The 19,591-nt window shown below is 35.3% G+C and overlaps 1 protein-coding gene across 1 annotated transcript in view; it reads right to left on the reverse strand.

Annotated features, from left to right (window-relative positions):
- The window catches only part of LOC124577803 (probable nuclear hormone receptor HR3), a 38,528-nt gene that overhangs the window by 7,955 nt on the left and 10,982 nt on the right, over positions 1-19,591 (reverse strand). The window contains exons 7-9 of the mRNA XM_047131223.1: positions 10,413-10,552; positions 5,189-5,321; positions 1,442-1,666 (exon numbers count right to left, since the gene is read on the reverse strand). Of these exons, the coding sequence (XP_046987179.1) occupies positions 1,442-1,666; positions 5,189-5,321; positions 10,413-10,552 (498 nt within the window). The remainder of the gene's footprint in view (positions 1-1,441; positions 1,667-5,188; positions 5,322-10,412; positions 10,553-19,591) is intronic.

The raw sequence follows: 19,591 nt of genomic DNA on the forward strand, positions 1-19,591 counted from the left end.
TTTTATCAACAGTGTTAGTGGGAACCACTACAAAGGTGGCAGGTTGTGTTTACTGTTTACACTGTGGTCAGCTCCTCGATCTTTGGTGGGTAGTGTATCAGTTTTAACCACATTCTGTCAAGTTAAGAGTGGCCTTGGAAAGAAATCTGAGAAAACTGTTGGTCCCTTCAGCACTTATGACTGATGTCCAAGTAGCACTGAGTCTGCTCGCAGTCTGTGCACAAGGTGGCAGGTTGTGTTTACTGTTTACACTGTTGCTTGATCCTTGCTCTTTGATGGGTAGCATATAAGATTCAACCAAATTCTGTCAAGTTAGGACTGGCCTTGGAAAGAAATCTGAGATAACTGTTGGTGCCTTCAGCACTTCTGCCTGGTTCCAAGTAGCATCTGCTCCCAGAGTTGTGCACGAACTAACTCAAACCATCCAAAGTTAAGGTAGTACACCGACAGACCGATTCTGACATTGTCACTTGATATCAGTAATGCAACTGGCTATGGCAGTTTGTGCACTATGGAGAAGTAGATTCTCAAATGCTCTTTTTTCTAATTTTTTCTGCATTCTTCAGGAATGTTAACTCACAGAACAGTAATGAGGTTGGTATTCTGAATAATCCTCGCCAGTTAAACCAAGAGCCTCTGTATTGTGTGAGAACAGGAGCACTATGTGCAATTAGTGCAACACAAATTAATGACATCTCTTTCCAGCAAACTTTAACTTATGATAGATATGGAAGAACATATTGCAACATCTTTCTTGGGATTTAACAACTAAAAGCTATTTTGTAGAGGACAATGCCAATGCACACACTGCCAATGAATATATGAAAATATTACAAGATATTTTTGGTGACAGGAACCATCATATACTACCCTTAAATAGAGAAACATTATCTGAGTTTGTCAGTTACTGCACTAGTGTTACTTTGTAAAGTGTGACTGAGTTTGTGCAGAGATCTATGAACAGATGCTACTGACACACCAATGTGAAGTGTCAGATGTTGCTAAGATTTTCTTGGACTCCTTTCCAAGGCTGCTCCTAACTCATCAGTTCACATAAAACTGAACTGCCACCTGCCACAGCCCAAAGAATGGAAAGGAGAATAAGTGGTGATAAGAGCCTGCCTCCCTGGTATTAACTCCTGCACAACACTGGGCACAGTGCCTGTGTCATATGTGAAACAGACAGCAATGTCACACGAAGTTAAATTTTGACCCAAAATTATTCTGTAATTCAGCAGTGAATGAAAATACTCATAAGAAATCAGTTTTTTTCTTTTTTAAATAATCTATGAAAGCCAGTTATGCAAACTGCAACACGTAAGCCCATGGTACATCACAATTAAGTAAGGTCATCAAAAACATGTGTATGACACATTAGTACAAAATATATGAAATTAAAAGAAGATTTTGTTTTGAAATAACATGTTTATAAAGTACACACCTGTTGAAAGCAGAATGCATGCTGAATATAATGCCAGTTCTGTTTCTGTTAACTTCAGTTCAGCTACACTTTTTGCAAATTCAAACACACATGTCACCAGCTTCATTTCAGCAGTCTCATTAGTATAGAAGGCATCTTGTGGCAGCATTGTGTCAGAATAGAGTACACTATTTTGACTTAGATCATAATATCGACTCATCCGTAACACAGCAAGCTCAAAACTACCTGTGAGGCAAGAATATTATAATGCTTACAAAGAAAAGCATAGAATTTGCTTATGAAGTAACAAATATTCCGTGTATGCATATTTGTCAAATAATGAAACTAGTGATTTATGAAACTCACAAGCTTCTTACCTTAATACAACTATCAGAACAAAAGGCACACACAGTACTTTATTACTTATATTTTCTTCAAAATCTGTATTTTTCTGTTAAACTACTACATAAATAAAAAAATTTCAAATATTCTTCTTATTATTATTATAAATAGTGTGCTGCAACAAATTAACTATTGGTATTTTTAACTGTAAATTAACATCAACATTTTTGAAAAAAATTTAAGTGTGTGTAACAAATAATTGTATAAGACAATGAATGACTGTGCTAGTACTTTTGCTTTATTAGTAAGAAATGCAGTTTTAAAACAACTCACACAACCATCTTTGCTGTAACTGTAATGGACAATCAGTGTAAAATAGATGAGGCCTGTGACATTGATTTAGTGAAGGCTATAGCAGATCAGTAGTATACTGAAAAGGCCAAGGTCTTATTTTTTTGCGAAGAGCTCACAACAAATAGCAGTGAGAGTCCTTCACATTTCTTATGAAATATATGATATATATTGGCTTTATCTCAAAACTGTCTGAAATTTAACTGTGTTATATATGATGATGAACCTATATTAAAGAGATGGTAAGATACTTGCACAAAATAATATGTGAAATTTTAAGTCTTGTGATTAAATAGTACACTTAACTGTGACTACACATAGAGACAAACAAACAATGTAAATAGAAGAATGTTAAACATATTAACCTTTCTAACTTATTTAAAGTCTAAAACAAATGAAGTCAGAGTTTAATATCTTGTTGACACTGAAGTCACTGGTGAAGGACTTCTTGTACAGTTGCAGAGGTTAAGGGAAGGAAACTTTCCCAAAGATGTCATTGTGGAGTTTACATGTTGTGATTTAGAGAAATCAGGGGAAACATATGAGCATGGCTGCATAGTAGCTGAATACTAATTTTCTAGAGCATGAATTAAAATCTTAACAACTGTGTCAACATGCTAATTGAAGATGCAGAAAGACCAATCACACAAACAAAAATAATGTATCTGAAGCATTATTTACATTAGTCAATCAAATCAAACAACTGAAACACACAATTAATTTATGAATAAAATAAATGAAGTAAGTAACATTTAATCTTTAGTATCATTTCTCTTAGAAAGTAGGAAGTAGTTAAACAGGAAAGTAGTTTTAATTATTAAGTTAACAAGAAATGTTAATATGAAGAACGTTGTAAAGAACTGCCCAGTTGTGGAAAATGATGTAACTATGTCAAACAAATAACTGAAAATGCAACAGACTGCCCTCTCTTGAAAGCCATATGAAAAGGAACTTCAAAATTTAATTATATTTAGGAATAAGTAACAAGAAGTTAAATGGTCTTCAGATCACTGTATTTGAAGATCTAGTAACCTAAAAATTTCTTAAAGTAACTTTCTTGAAATGTTCAAGAAAATCTTTCTAATTAAAACCATACAAGTATATAACAAAATGACTACTGGACTTAAATTTTTTAATTCAAAGTATAATAATTTCTAGAAACAAGAAAAAGCAACTTCACAATGAACTAAAATATAACAGAAATAGGTATTTCATTCAGTATGTTAGAGGCTATCAAGTTGTGAAGGCAGCCACACAAAGGGCTAACAATAATTTTATTTTGAAACATAAAAGTAAGACAATGGCAGTGTGGTCTGTTGTCAAATCAGAGATAGGTATTACAGTTAGTAGTCATAAAATACCTAGGATTAGACATGATGATAGCCTTATTATAAAGTCAGCTCAAATATCAGTGTTTAAATGAATTCTTCATAAATGTAGCATAATACCAGAGTAAATTGTATCCTTCCTCAACTTCACCAAGAAGCTCAGTATCTTACAGATTAAAAAAAAAGTTTTTATAAAGGATGGGGTAAATATTATACTAGCATAAAAAAATTGTTGGATGGGACAGGGTACACAATAATGTGATTAAAACAGTACATCATATAATAGCACCTCCACTAAATCAAATAATCAACCAACAGGGATGCTTTCCTGATGTGTTTAAGTATACAGTCTGGATGTGGTGAACAACTTTACTGAAAACATAAACAGAGGATTAGATTAGAGGAGGAAAGTTTGCAGATATCTTCCGGAATCTTACAAAAGCCTTTGATTCGGTAAACCATACCTTACTTATCTATAAATAAAACAAATATGGGATTATGCATAATGTTTTGCAGTACACAAGAAAAGGGTGACTGTCAATTCAAATGCTGTGAATTCTTACTCTAAATGGGTGTTTCAATTACCGCATCATAAGGTGTGCCTCAAGGCTCCATTCCAGAGCCCATTCTTTTCTTACTCTATGAAAATGACTTACTCATAAAAATAAATTTCCCATCATTTCTATTTACAGATGATACTTCAGTTTTTATTTAGGCTGATGATGCTGAAAAACTCTGAGCTCTATTGTGAGCACACCCTATACCCTAGAAAACTGGTACTAGTTAAATGGGTTGGAACTGAACATTGCAAAAACCTGTATGTTACATCTCAAAACAAAAAATTTAAGATGTGTGGAACTTGAAATGCAGTAGAACAATCAAGTTATGGAAGATGTTGATATACTCAAAATCCTCAGAATAAAAGTGGACAAGATCTTAAGCTCAAATACACATGTTGACGTCCTATCACATGAATTAAACAGCTTTGCATTTTAAATGCAAATACTAGGAAATTTTACTGGCATGTGTACAAAAAAAAAATAGCATATCATAGTTATTTTGAATCCGTTATTAGGTATGGTCTAGTTTTCTGGAGAAGTTTAAGCACTGTGTCTCAGATACTGAAACTGCAGAAGAAAACTGTCAGATACATATGTATTGCACAGCAAAAAGAATCTTGTCATCCATTATTTTGGAAAGAAGAAACCTGATAGTTCCATACCTACACATTATTACATCCTACAGAGCACATAACTTATTTGAGGAGAATCAATTTAGCTGCACTTATAAAATGAGAAAGAAAGGGAATTTTATGATTCTTAGACAACTGAATTATATGCACAGTCTCTGGGGGATGAAAATATGCAATAAGTTAATAGTCAAAAATATAATTATGATAAAGCCAGATCATCTAAAAACAAGGTGGTGGGAGATTTTGTGGGTGGAACATTACTATTTGGTAAGGAAAACTGATACTTGAGCTAACTATTAGATATTTTCTCTAACGTAACTTTATTATTATTATTTTTATTATTATTATATTGTTGTTAGCATTAGTTCTCTGTTTCTCTGTTTGTGGCGAAATTTTACTACAAATATTTGAGATGTCTCTAGTACATGAATAAATGAAATTGATTATGTATGTTATGAGACTAATAAACCACAACTGAAAATACCAACAGCCTGTACAAAAATTAAGAAAATTGCATTGAGAGTAGTAGAAATGCTATTGACTAAGTATTCTTACCTGCTTTAAGAAGCACAATTTGATCATCCTGTGAGAGTTTCATAAAACCAGGCACCATTTTTGCAAATTCAATGATTTGCTGAATAACTGTTGTTAATTTCTGAGCACACTCTAGCCACAGTTCCTCATGTGCCTGTGTAAAGTAATTGAAAACAAAAAAATGTAAACAGTAATAGGTAACACATACTGAAGGCACTAACAAAAAAGAATGAAAAATTTCCCAATAAATGTTCGACCAATATTTTAGGCATTAGATTTCAATCTTCCATCTGTCACTTACTCAAATTTTACTTCAATTTCTTTAGAACAGAAGTTTAGATTATTTTGTTTTTTATTGTTGGCCAAATGTATTCACTATGACTATCAAAATAGACTATAGCTTCCAAAAGGAAAGAAACATTTCTCCAGGGCTGTAACAGACAGCAGATGAAACAAATGGAGTAGTAACAGGGGAAAAATCTTCTGTTAAGTCACACTGCACACCACGACAGATCCTACATGCCAATGTAAGTACAGTAAGTGGTGACTCATGAGTATATATTCTGGGTGTTCACAAATTTTTAGATGCGGATAAATTTGACAGTGTGAAATTAATAGCATCTGATGTATTAAAGTTGTGCTTATGAACAAGTTTATGCAACCACAGGCACTGCAAATAATAATAACAGTAATAACAATAATAACAATAATAAGATGCATAGCTTATCTGACAAAATAAAGAATTGTTTTTGTGGAATTTTGTTGTTTTGTACATAATTAAGTACAGTTCAGGGCAACAAACAAAAAGTGTAAGCTTTCACAACTCTTCATTTTGTATTTTTGTGTAATTGGGAGTTTTCATGCTTTTCCATTTTTTTCGGACAAACGTGTAAGATCCCTAACAGATGCATTAGTTCATGAATTTACTTCCAGGCTGAAAGTCAGATATTCTTATGCTGCATCCACACAAATTGTGCTAACTGTACACTTCCTTGTTAAATATTCTCTTGTAGTTATGCTTATTTGATTTTGTAACTCTCTCAGTCAAAGGATCTATTCTCAGAGGCCCTAGTTCCTTTGTGGCCAACTTTTCCTGGTAATTTACTTTTCTGTCCCCAGAATGAAATTTTCACTTTGCAGTGGAGTGTGTGCTGATGTCAAACTTTCTGGTGGATTAAAGCTGTGTGCCGGACCGAGACACAAACTTGGGACCTTTGCCTTTTGTGGGAAAGAGCTCAACCAACTGATCTACCCAAGCATGACTCACAACCCATCCTCACAGCTTCACTTTTCTGTTAGGATTTAAAATAGATTCACCATAGTTCATGTTTACATTGCACACAAATGCTAATTCCTGCACAGTAAACAACAAACTGCAAAAATGAAGTGCCATTTATGAAAATGATTAAACTCAAGTAGTAATGTCTACAAACATGTCACTTGACTAGAATGCAAATGAGACACTGAGATCAATAAGGGCCTAAAGCACACCACTGTTGATCCCAAATTTAAGTGAGTATCAGAGAAGCCAGTGATACAACTTTTTGTGAATTTTCATACATACAGTGTGGACCCACAGCACAGCACAGATAAACCTTACTCACCATAAGATCAACAGATATCAGAAGCACAAATAAATGGTACAATCCCACAATCAATGGTGATGTGATTTAGGCCCTTATGATTCACAGTGTCTCAAACGGATTACTGTACAATAAAATTCATAACCGAATATACTATAACTCATTCAGAAACCCACAAAATAGGTTTACTGTCAGTACAACTTTAACATATACTTATGTATGATCTAATTTTACTATATACTGAGTGAATTAATGCATCTGAGGAGTGTGCTATCATCTAGCAGGATTTATGCCAAGTGAACACGGATAAAAGTCTGCTGCAGTGTGGTACCACCTGGTGGCACTGGCATGAACTTCTAGTCAAGCAGCAAGGGCTAGCTGAGCACATCGCAAACTGTGCATGTTGTTTATCAAACCTGTATGTATTTGAACTATAAGGCAATTATGTCATGTGAGCCACACATGGGCAAAAGCTGCTTAAAACATGCATAACTGAAGATGTGCTCGCAACCCTGATGCCAAGTTTCATGGAATGTAGAGGAGCAGTAGCATCGTCAATTTAAGTTCTGTATCTTTCAGATTACAGCGTCTATGTTATGTCTAACAGGATTCAAAGAAAAATAACCAATAAATCCACAAGGCTTTAGAAGTTAATGTGTTTATATGCTCTCATGCACTCTTACTTGCAAAGGTTTTCAAGAATTTAGTTCATAACATGGAAAACACAGATTGCATCATAGTCAGTTTTGTATGAATAACGGTCTTGAGGGACTCATCAAAGAGAGAGATCAAAATCAACAACTGCATTTCCCTATGCAGAGAAGAATCAGTATATTGAAGCTTGGGATTAGTGTTTATTTTATTTAAAGGAAAATACACATTTTTCTCAAATTTCCAGTTCCTAAATCAAGTTAAAAACGTATTTAAACAACCTATGAATCTAAAATTTCTAGAAGGCCACATATCACTATATTAACAATTACATTATTATGTGTATGATGGTAAATCTTATCAGTTTGGAATATTCAGTACAAAGTACAGTATGTGTCAACTGTCCTAAACATTTTACTTAATTCCCATTTTTCTTTCATTATCTTCTTTTTGCTTACATCATTTGAACCACTGCACAGTACTACATAGCCTTCTGAAAATAAACTTATTACATCTGTGGATCATGCTTGTTCACATATTTCAGAGAGAGATGTGTGAGGCTTTATGAAGACACTTGCATTTACAGTGAATTGTTTGTGAAGAAGAAAAGTAAATCCATGACCATAACCCTCTCCCATTACAATTACTTTCTTCCTCTGCTCAAGATTTTTACTGTTTTTAGATTGTACACTTATATAATTATCACCAACACATACATTTTCCAGAACAGTACTTACATAGTTCTATGGTTTTCAACTAAGCCTAGAACTTCAAATCTATTTAAAAGTAAAATAATGTCATGCTTCTGAAATTTAACTGAGGTTTTAGCAAAAACAAAATCAGACTTATCATTGTGAGAATTCATTTCATTGAGATCTGATGACATCAATGGATTCTCAGGCACACGAATAGTATACAGGTGCTGATCATTTAGATCATGCAACTATTTTTCAAGATCTTCAATTATTTCACTTCGCAATTCTAAGTCTAATATTTCTACCAATGTTCAGTTTCCATGATACACAATGCACATTACCAGGTCACTGTTTCATTCAGGTATTTAAGGTTCACTCCTGCACAGTTTTCATGCAGCCAGAAGTCTCACTGTGTAGAAGAAACTATACACCACAGTTTAAAGAAAAACAGATAAATATTTACATAGGTCCTAGCAAGAATGATTTTACAGCTAATACTAACCACCTCAAATATATTTTTATGTTTATTATTATGACTGTAATAGCATGTGTTTAAATGTTGATCTTGATCATTGAAACAGGCTATGAACTTAATTTTATCTGTAATCACAGTGAAAGCCTGTGTTATATAGCATTTTGTGTCTGGGAGTCTGTGTATTCCTGTATACATCATTTTAATTTTTGCAACAGATGAAAGTCCAGAGACAATTAAATCTGGTGAGTGTGAATCCAGTTTTGTGCTTCTGTATATCTCAGCCAAAGAATTTCATTAAGAAAACACTGCAGTTGTGCTTTTAAGAGAAAACTGTCTCTTGGTACCAAAGCAAATGGTATATTTTCACATTAACATTCTCTTTGTAGCTCATGGTGTTTCATAAAGTTCTGTGTTGGGAACTTCCTCGTTCATATTTTATGTTCGCATTAATGACTTGCATAGTACTAAGCCATAAAAATCCACATTGCATGGGGGGGATCAGAGGCACTAATTGAGTAAAGTGATAAATATCTCATCATTTCCAGTACATGGTTCAAACCTAGGGAATTATAAACTAATCATTCTAAAACTGAAAATATATCTTTTGTTCTATGAAATAATGATAATTACAGTACTTTAGCTAAATATGTTCTTATTTATCATGACCCAGAATTAACAGGGAGTAATCATACTAACTAAATATGTAAAAAGTTAGTTGAGGACCTCCATTCATCATGTAAAGTTATGACTTTTACAAATACCAGGGTAGTTAAGGGCATTTCTTAGGAGTGAAGAACATGAACCCTGTACATGATATTTTAAGATTATACTAACAATTTGATATTTAAATCTCTGTTTATACTCAGTTTGTTTGGTTCATGCCAACGTAAAACAGCAGGAGTTGACTGACAGTCCATACATAAGTGTGACAAGCACCTAAGGCAGGTAATAAATATCTGTTGCATAAGAACAAAACTATTCAACATAGCACCACTGCAAACATGCAATGTGTCACTGAATGCTTTCGTAAATTCAGTAAAGCGGTAATTACACAAAAAGTACTTTCCACAAGAGGTTAGCAGACTGGACTCACATTCAAGAGAATGATGGTTCAATCCCACATCTGTTCATACTGATTTAGGTTTTCCATGATTTCCCTAAATCACTTCAGGGAAATGCCGGGATGGTTCCTTTGAAAGTGCACGGCCAACTTGCTTGCCCATCCTTCCCTAATCCGATGGTTTGGTTCCCCCCTCCGAATCAACCAACCAACTTTCCACAAGATAAATATATGTGACAAAGATAATCTTAGCTGTTAATACAACTGTTACTGAAATTGATTAATATTATTGCTGCATTTCTTGATGTTTATGCTGTGTTGCACTGTTCACTTACTTTATAACTAATAAACAAATAAACCTAAATTACAAAACTTTCTGGCAGATTAAAACTGTGTGCCAGACAGACTCAAACTCAGGACCTCTGCCTTTCATGGGCAAGTGCTCTACCATCTGAGCTACTCAAGCACGACTCACGCCCCATCCTCGCAGCTTTACTTCCGCCAATGCCTTATCTCCTACTTTCCAAACTTCAGAGAAGCTCTCCTGTGAACAAAGGCAAAGGCAAAGGTCCCAAGTTCAAGTCTCAGCCTGGCACACAGTTTTAATCTGCCAGGAAGTTTCATATCAGTGCAACTCTGCTGCAGAGTGAAAATCTCATTCTGGAACCGTAAAAAATTATACATAAAAATCAGACTACACCCACTTTGAATTGTCAACATAAAATTTTCATCATAGTCATTATTATAGACGGATTAAGAATAAAAATATCATAATACTTACCATGTTTTTGTAATACATTATTTTTGACATATCCTGTGGCTTTCGGAACATTTCATGGATATGTTCTATAGTGTATAAACATGTTCTCGCATGTGCATCTGCTATCGTCTTGCTTAGCAACTCTGAGATCTGGGCAGGATCTGTAAATAGTTAAAGAAAAATATGTATTTTCTGAAGCACACTATCCTATGTAGATACTAATTCTTAAAACCACCAGTTTCACAGTTACAATCAAACAAGAAAGTAGAATGTTATAGAATTATTATGAGTGAAAACATGTTGTCAGTACAGTTCTACAATTTATTATATGAGAGATTCATTTCATGTCAACAATGTTATAATTTTTCATACAAATCTGAACTTCAATCTGAAGCCATTTCATTCGTTATTTATGGAAGTATATTAAATTATTATTGTTGGAAATAAATATAAATACAGAACATATTCCAATGTTTTGCATGAAAACTGATAAACTTTAAAAGAAAAAATCCTGAACTTAACTAAGTAAGGACAAGTCAACCAAAATTACTCATAGTTGTATTTCCTCAGAGGAGTGTACAATGTAGGAAACATCTCTACTCATAAACAACACACTGAGAAAAAATACTCATTTCTATTACATTGCTTTCATTATTAGTTTCTGTAAAATCAGTGTTAAACCAGCTTGGAAATAAGTATAGTTTCATTAACTGCCTTCTGCATTCAAGGAATATTTGCTGTACATTTAGAGTAGAGGAAGATTATAATTCAGTGACTTTAATGGTTCGTTAGAGAGAGTACAAGCTCAAATTATAGATGGATAGGGAAGAAAATCAACCATGTGTGTGCATTTTCCCTCAGAGGAACTACAACTGCATTCACCTTAATTCAGTTTGGGAAACTTAAATCTGGATGGAATGAGAGGGATTCCAACCCAACTTCCCCGTTATGCAAGTCCAATGTTTTAATCATTACACCACTCTGCTCAGTTAATAAAGAAGAGACTTTTTTAGAGTGTGGCCATTTCAAAGTTTATTAAATATTGAAATATGGTAGAGATTAGAGGACAATGGATTGACTAACTGGGAAAATGTACATTCTCTTCATTATACTCTAAATAAGAAGTGTAACACTGTTAAATAAGTACTTGCACAAACAGATATTTCTAAAAGCATTGCAGTGTAGCCTCTTCTTTGGACAATGTAAGTGCTCTTTATTTTAAAATCATTGTTCGTGAAAACATAGGCCATAAAGGAAACTTCATGTTATCTTGGCAGTCACTGTTGGTGATGGAGGAAAAATTCATTTTCTTGAGAAGAATGTGATGAATTTTGTGTCAGCAAGACATTGTATGGCCCATATGAAGAAATGTACCTTATGACATTTTCAGTGAATCACTGCAAGTCTTTCAAATTGATGTCACATCAGTTAGCATTGTCTACTTATGCAGATAGTTTCTAAGTTACACTTCATTACAGGGTGCTACCAGTCATTAAGAAACAAACCTTAGGCTTCAATGTTAATATTTATAATTTTTAACTAACAAATGATAATAAAAATCACATTTAATTTCCACTGAAACAAAATGATTTACCAACTCAGTGTTTACTATAAATACCACAGTGATTTTCTAGGCATAAGCCTACTCAAGGTAAATTATGATTTTCTGCTTTTGAGAGTTAAATAATTCCACATTGCCAGTTACATGAGGCAAGGTGAGGCTATGGTTTTGCTTTTAAGAAAGAGGAAAGAAGATTGTGATTTAATGTTTCATCAATGCCAATAATGTTAGAATTGGAGTATAAGATCATGTTGGACAATAGTGGTGCAGAAAATTGGCAAGTACCTTTTCAAATGAACCATGTTAGCATTTGTGTTAAGTGTAACAGAAGCCATAAAATTATCATATGAGAATTTCATCTCTGCCCTTTCGGAATGTGAGCTAAGTAGCCATTGTAACATCTTATTTGATAATATAACTTCCAGTCTAAACCATGGTGGTCTTTAAGACACAACAAATTGCCACAAGTACAAGTCGCATTGTCAGGATAAATCTTAAGACCAAATGTGTGAAATCCAAACAGTTGGATACTACCCAGACACTTAACAACTCAACAAAAAAGTGTTGATTTCAACAAATCATTAGTGTTACAGGTATTAGACAAAGTGATTATATTTTTGTCTAAAATCTAGTAAATCCTGAAAGATAAACATTTCAAGTTTTGTTGACAGTAGTGATAGCCAGTAAAAGACGACATTGCACCTACTACTCAACTTTTAGTTAAGTGAAGCTTTGCATTGGAATGGCAGTAAAAGCTGAAAGTACTGAATCACAGCTATCACAAAGCTATATAATGTCATGGAATATCAACATAATTCCTTCATGGTGAATGCTTTCTGTGCATCATAACTTCCTTGATTTTTCTTCTATGATGAATTAACAGACATTGGATATCCTTATCTGAACATGTTACAATGGTAGATAATATGTAAAATATAGGAAGGTTCATTTGAGTTTACAGCACAATTTGCTGTGGCATGAAAAGCTTATTGTGCAAACTGCTCTTTGGTTATGGCTAAACCATTCTCAGTCATATCTTTTCACTCAGGTATGCAGGAAGTATCAGAGAGAAATTTAAATGTTAGAGGCAATGCCAGACTGAGGGTTTAAGTCAATCAATGGAGGTTGCTTGGATAATCCAACTCATAAGAAACTTTCCCTTGGAAAATATATTCTTCATACTTAAATCTATGTCCTGAATATAAAGCTATTGTGATTAATATACTGTAATCTTTTTATACATAAGTGTGCCAGCAGCAGTTCCCGTTAAGTTCTTGTTACCTTATTTAAAGACTGTGAGGTGTGATCAGGACAGAAGGAAGGAAGATTGGGTTCAACATTCTGTCAACATTGAGGTCATTATAGACAGAGGTGTGATCAGTCAGTTGCTCTCTTGTCATGGTCCAATGTCAACATAATAATGGAAAAGAGTTTATAATATTATTGAAAATATGAAAGAAAATAAATAATGAGAAATGAATAACAATATGTTTCATTTAAATGAATAGGAGTACTTTGGTCCTACTGGACAATGATGCTAATTTTCTACTACTGCCTTCAAGAAAAGCTGCCTATAAAGAAGTTAATTCTTTTATAATTAAACTTACTGAAGTTTATGCAACTTGTGTAACAAAATGTGTAATTGATGGGAGAGGACATAGTTCATCATGAATTGGTTGAATATATGAAAAAATTTAATAGTATTACTCATTAAAAGAAAGGAGTGGACAAGTTACCATGAAGGTATTAAAAGAGAATGCTGACAATTGGATTAGTAGAAACAGTTCTAACTGGAGACTGCTCCTCACATACAGAATTTCTAGTCATTAGTACTGGAAAGTGATGATATGAACACCATGCAGATCTGCTAATATTACAAACAACATGGGCACAAGCGGAAGTAACAACTTTATGCAGAGAATTCCTTTGTGACTCTTCAGTTGTTTCACATGTGATGAACACCCCTTCTACACATTCAAACAATGCTTTTTCTGTTAACATATTTTACAGCATAAAATGTTTTTGCTATAAGGATACATGGATCTTCAGCTCTACAGGGTGATTCTATAGATGATGTTTCAAACTTTCAGAGATGATGGACAAGGGTCTGTGGGTCAAATTAAGGTAAGAGGCCTTGGTCCAGAAATAACTCAGTCAGAAGTTAAGTGAAAATCATTCTGAGACCTCTGACAGTGGAATACATGTGGGCTGCTCGTGCTATTGTAAAATGTAAACTTTCATGAGTGGAAATGTCAATTAATAAAATGCTCCAGACTATTATGCCATGGTCCAATGGATTTCACATATACACCCTACATTTTGTCCCTATCTCTCGAGGACATATTCAAGGAAGATCATAGCTTCTTTGAGTGTGTGATTCACATCCTGGCTCACTGCTGACTGCAGAAAAATTCCATTTATTTGTGCTTCTGCACAGTAGCATGACTTCACAAGTTTCTTCCTGTGGCTGAAGAAGGTATGTACCAGTCTTCCACCATGGAGTGATAGCAACAGCAGGCAATGACAGTCGACAACAGCCAATTGCACTCATATTCAAAACCCATGACATCACATCACTGTGCAAAAACATGTGTAAATGGAATTTTGTAGCAGTCATTAGCAAGCCAAGGAGTGAATCAGACACTCAAAGAAGCTAAAGTCCCCCCTGAAAATGTCCTCTGTGGATGGGGATTAATTGTTGGGTTTAAATCTGAAATCCATTCAACCATGGCACAACATTACAGAACATTTTATTATTTGTGTACTGGTACTACTGTTGCCAAGATTTTAGGATAGGTAACTTTCATAGGTGGAGAGGTGGTAGTATGGGCCAAAAAATGAAAAATGTCGATAAAATATGGGCTAAAATAATGCTTATCTCAAGAGCTATGGGCAACTGTCTGTAGAAGGGATGCGTTTCACAGCGGCAAAGATGAAAAACACCCATAACTCATAAGGTGTGCATTTTAAAACCTGTGTTACTAGACATTTTTTTCTTTTTTGGTCTATACTACCACCTCTGAATATGGCCTACCCTACAGTATTAGCAACAACAGTAAGAGTAGCCTACAACAGTGCCAGTACATGTAATTCCACTGTTGCAAGATATCAGAATGATTTTTGTTTATAACCTTTGACTCAGTCATTGCCCAACTGTGGTCTCTTACATCAAATTGATACATGTTTATCCACCATCCCTGAAAGTTTGTATCATCATCACCACCATCATATCATCATATCATCATATCATCATCATCATCATCATATCATCATCATCATCATCATCATATCATCATCATCATCATCATCATCATCATCATCATATCATCATCGAATCATCCTGTATATATGAAATATGAGGTGTCGGAAGTTTGCATGGGGTTATGTTTTTCTATATTGAATGAAGATATTCTGAAAGTTTTATAAACAACTAATAAATATAATCAGCGAAATCTGAAGAATATTTAATTCTCTAGTATTTGTGAACACTGTGAGCACTGATTAAATGTCAACATAATGGCATGCAGTGAAAGGAGAAATTGATGTTTTCCCATGTATTTTTCCTCCATGTAGTTCACATGCAACACCACAAAGCATCAAAAATTATTCTGGAAACTAATGGCCAACAAGGTATTAACCAACTATATCTCACACATGTTCAATGAATGATAAGCCAGGTATTCATGCAGACCATAAAATAACACATTTTCCACACAGAATTCATATGCAATGCTGCAGCTTGAGACATTTGCAGTTTTTATACAACCGCACCCAACAAAATGATGTGAACCATTGTCAGATCTAAAGCATGATGCAAACAGGCCCACATTTGTCACAGTGCTCCTCACTGAATCATCACTGTGGACAAAACTGTACATCTGTTACAGCCAGAGAGACAAGCTGGCAGCCATCCTGTGCTGTGGCCACATTGTATAGTGAGTACTGAGATTATTGCTATGTATGATCTCCTTCTATGTAGTGGTTACAAATGCATTACTGTTTATAAACATGACCTATATAAGCTAAAATGTCACAATACGGTACTGTAAAACAACCATTCCACATAGTTTGAACTTGCATGCTGATTTGTACCATTCAGTGATGACTAAGCATACTAACATTTGGTTCCATATTTCCACTTTAATGAGACTGGCATAAAACTGATCTGCAGGGCCTACATTTATGCCATATCCATGTAGTCTTAATTGATACACAAGTCTACATATTCTTTCCAAGCCTGGTTTCACTTGAGTCAGTCTTTCTTCATGTTATACCTCTCACAATGATTAGTGTACATGAAATGATCCGAGTTCATTACAAGTGAAAGCTGTTTTGTTAATAGATATTTTGGTATGGCTCATGATCATGATCTTTATTTCTTTGACACCAAGTATTTTCCATGGGTCTCTTTTTTCAGTTTGTATTAATGTAGTCTCACATTCTGCCTGTGTTATCACATTTCTACTATTTATCTACTAATCACTTTTTCACTTCGAATATTTCATGCAATTTCAATTTGCTGTCATTCCACCCTCCACTTCGTGCTACCCCACTCTCAGACGTTGCCTACCAGTTACGTCTATATGATTAGGAGGCTGGGGCAACTTCATGAATCTTAGTCACGTGTCATAGTTTCAGCCAGCTGTTGTCTTATCTGTGTTTAATATCATCATAATTTTCATTTGCTACATTCTGTTTGTCTCTTTCAGGTTACATTACCTGCATTTTCCAGCTCTCTCCCCCTCTCTCTAAAATATCATTAATTGAACAAATGTAGTTGTAAATATGCTTCTGTCATGCACATATACCTTAGTGTTGAACTTAAAGTCTTCGAAATGCTCATGTCCAGAGTAAGTTAATATTGTGTAGTTTCCTTGTAAGTAAACATTTGCGGTTTTCATTATGACTATTCTATTCTCAGAATTGATCACAAATTTTGTATGCTTTCATAGATATACACTACTGGCCATTAAAATTACTACACCAAGAAGACATGCAGATGAGAAACAGGTATTCACTGAACAAATATATTATACTAGAACTGGCATATGATTACATTTTCACGCAGTTTGGGCACATAGATCCTGAGAAATCAGTACCCAGAACAACCACCTCTGTCCGTAATAACGGCCTTGATACACCTGGGTATTGAGTCAAACAGAGCTTGGATGGCGTATACAGGTACAACTGCACATGCAGCTTCAACACGATACCACAGTTCATCAAGAGTAGTGACTGGCGTATTGTGCGAGCCAGTTGCTTGACCACCATTGACCAGACATTGTCAGTTGGTGAGCGATCTGGAGAATGTGCTGGCTAGGGCAGCAGTCCAACATTTTCTGTATCCAGAAAGGCCCGTACAGGACCTTCAACATGCAGTCGTGCATTATCCTGCTGAAATGTAGGGTTTCACAGGGACTGAGTGAAGGGTAGAGCCATGGGTCGGAACACATCTGAAATGTAACGTCCACTGTTCAAAGTGCCGTCAGTGTGAACAAGAGGTGACCGAGACGTGTAACCGATGGCACCCCATACCATCACACCAGGCGATACGCCAGTATGGCGATGACGAATACACGCTTCCAATGCATGTTCACAGCATTGTTGCCACATACAGATGCAACCACTATGATGCTGTAAACAGAACCTGGATTCAAACGAAAAAATGAAATTTTGCCATTCGTGCACCCAGGTTCGCCATTGAGTACACCATCGCAAGCACTCCTGTCTGTGATGCAGTGTCAAGGGTAACCGCAGCCATGGTCTCCAAGCTGATAGCCCATGCTGCTGCAAATGTCATCGAACTGTTCGTGCAGATCGTTGTTGTCTTGCAAACGTCCCCATCTGTTGACTCAGGGATCGAGACGTGGCTGCACGATCCATTACAGCGATGTGGATAAGATGCCTGTCATTTCAACTGCTAGTGATACAAGGCCGTTGGGATCCAGCACTGTGTTCCGTGTTACCCTCCTGAACCCACCGATTTGATATTCGGCTAACAGTCATTTGATCTCGACCAAAGCGAGCAGCAATGTCACAATAAGATAAACCGCAATCACGATAGGCTACAATCCAACCTTTATCAAAGTTGGAAATGTTATGGTATGCATTTCTCCTCCTTACATGAGGCACTGCAACAATGTTTCACCAGGCAACGCCGGTCAACTGCTGTTTGTGTATAAGAAATCGGTTGGAAACTTTCCTCATGTCAGCACGTTGTATGTGTCGCCACCAGCGGCAACCTTGTGTGAATGCTCTGAAAAGCTAATCATTTGCATATCACAGCATGTTCTTCCTTTGGTTAAATTTCACTTCTGTTGCACGTCATCTTCGTGGTGTAGCAATTTAAATGGCTAGTAGTGTATTTATAGAGAATTACGTTTTTTAAAGAAATTATGAAACAGGGCCACAGTCCAATAAAATGATGTGGCAGAGTTCATGACAAGTGAATTAGAATATTGTAATATCAGCTGTAAGTGAAAGGATCCCCAGCACTCGATCTGCTCCAGTAATACAAGCAACAACAAATATACATATTTTTTACCCTCCATTGAATTCTGAGCATGCGGTCCCAGGTTCAATTCCCAGTGGGGTCGGGGATTTTCACCTGCCTCGAGATGACTGGGTGGTTGTGTTGTCCTCATCATTTCATCATCATTCATGAAAGTGGCGAGATTGGACTGAGCAAAGGTTGGGAATTTGTACGGGTGCTGATAACTGCACAGTTGAGTGCCCCACAAACCAATCATCCATCATCCATCATCCATCATCCATCATCCATCATCCATCATCCATCATCCATCATCCATCATCCATCATCCATCACCCATCATCCATCATCCATCATCCATCATCCATCACCCATCATCCATCATCCATCATCCATCATCCATCATCCATCATCCATCATCCATCATCCATTTAATTGTTAAAAAGACGACATTTCTCTATACAAATCTATAGCATTTTTATAATGAATGTGAAAAATTTTCTTCACTTTCATCAAACAAATCAAGTTTGGCCGCATCAAAAATTTGGAAGGATGAAACGGAAGTCCTAAAAATGTACATATAATAGAGATGTGGCTCTATAGAGCCAACTTCTTTCCTGGCTTTTGGCAAGAGCCCCTATAGCAGTAGGTGTCCATTCTTCACTTATTTTACTTCTTAATTATTGTGCTGACTGGGTGAGTTCCCAGTAACCAAGTTTTCTGAGAATTTGTTGAATCTAAATTTCCTATTAACAAAAAATTCAATTCAAGAATAGGGAGAAGAAATTGTTGATATGATGACATAGATATCTATGAATGGTGTTTGAAAAACTGGCATTTAGTCACAGGAAGACAGATTTACTACAGTCTTAAGATGTGATTATCTTCTCCATTAACATTTATTCAGTACTGAAAGGAGATCAAATGTATTACAAATACTGACCACTCGATAAATGTTCTGTTTCACATCCGATTGTTTAGATTTCATATTTTGTTATGATTTCATTCTATAAAGCTAATACAACATTAATGTATGTATTTAAGTAGTGAGAAGATCAATAATTTTCTTAGGCCAAAATATCTTACAGCATATAACACAGCAAAAGATAGAGAGAGAAAAGGATTTCTTAGACACAGAGCATAATTTTT

The sequence above is a fragment of the Schistocerca americana genome, unplaced genomic scaffold (genome assembly GCF_021461395.2).
Source record: "Schistocerca americana isolate TAMUIC-IGC-003095 unplaced genomic scaffold, iqSchAmer2.1 HiC_scaffold_268, whole genome shotgun sequence".
NCBI classification, from domain to species: Eukaryota; Metazoa; Arthropoda; class Insecta; order Orthoptera; family Acrididae; genus Schistocerca; species Schistocerca americana.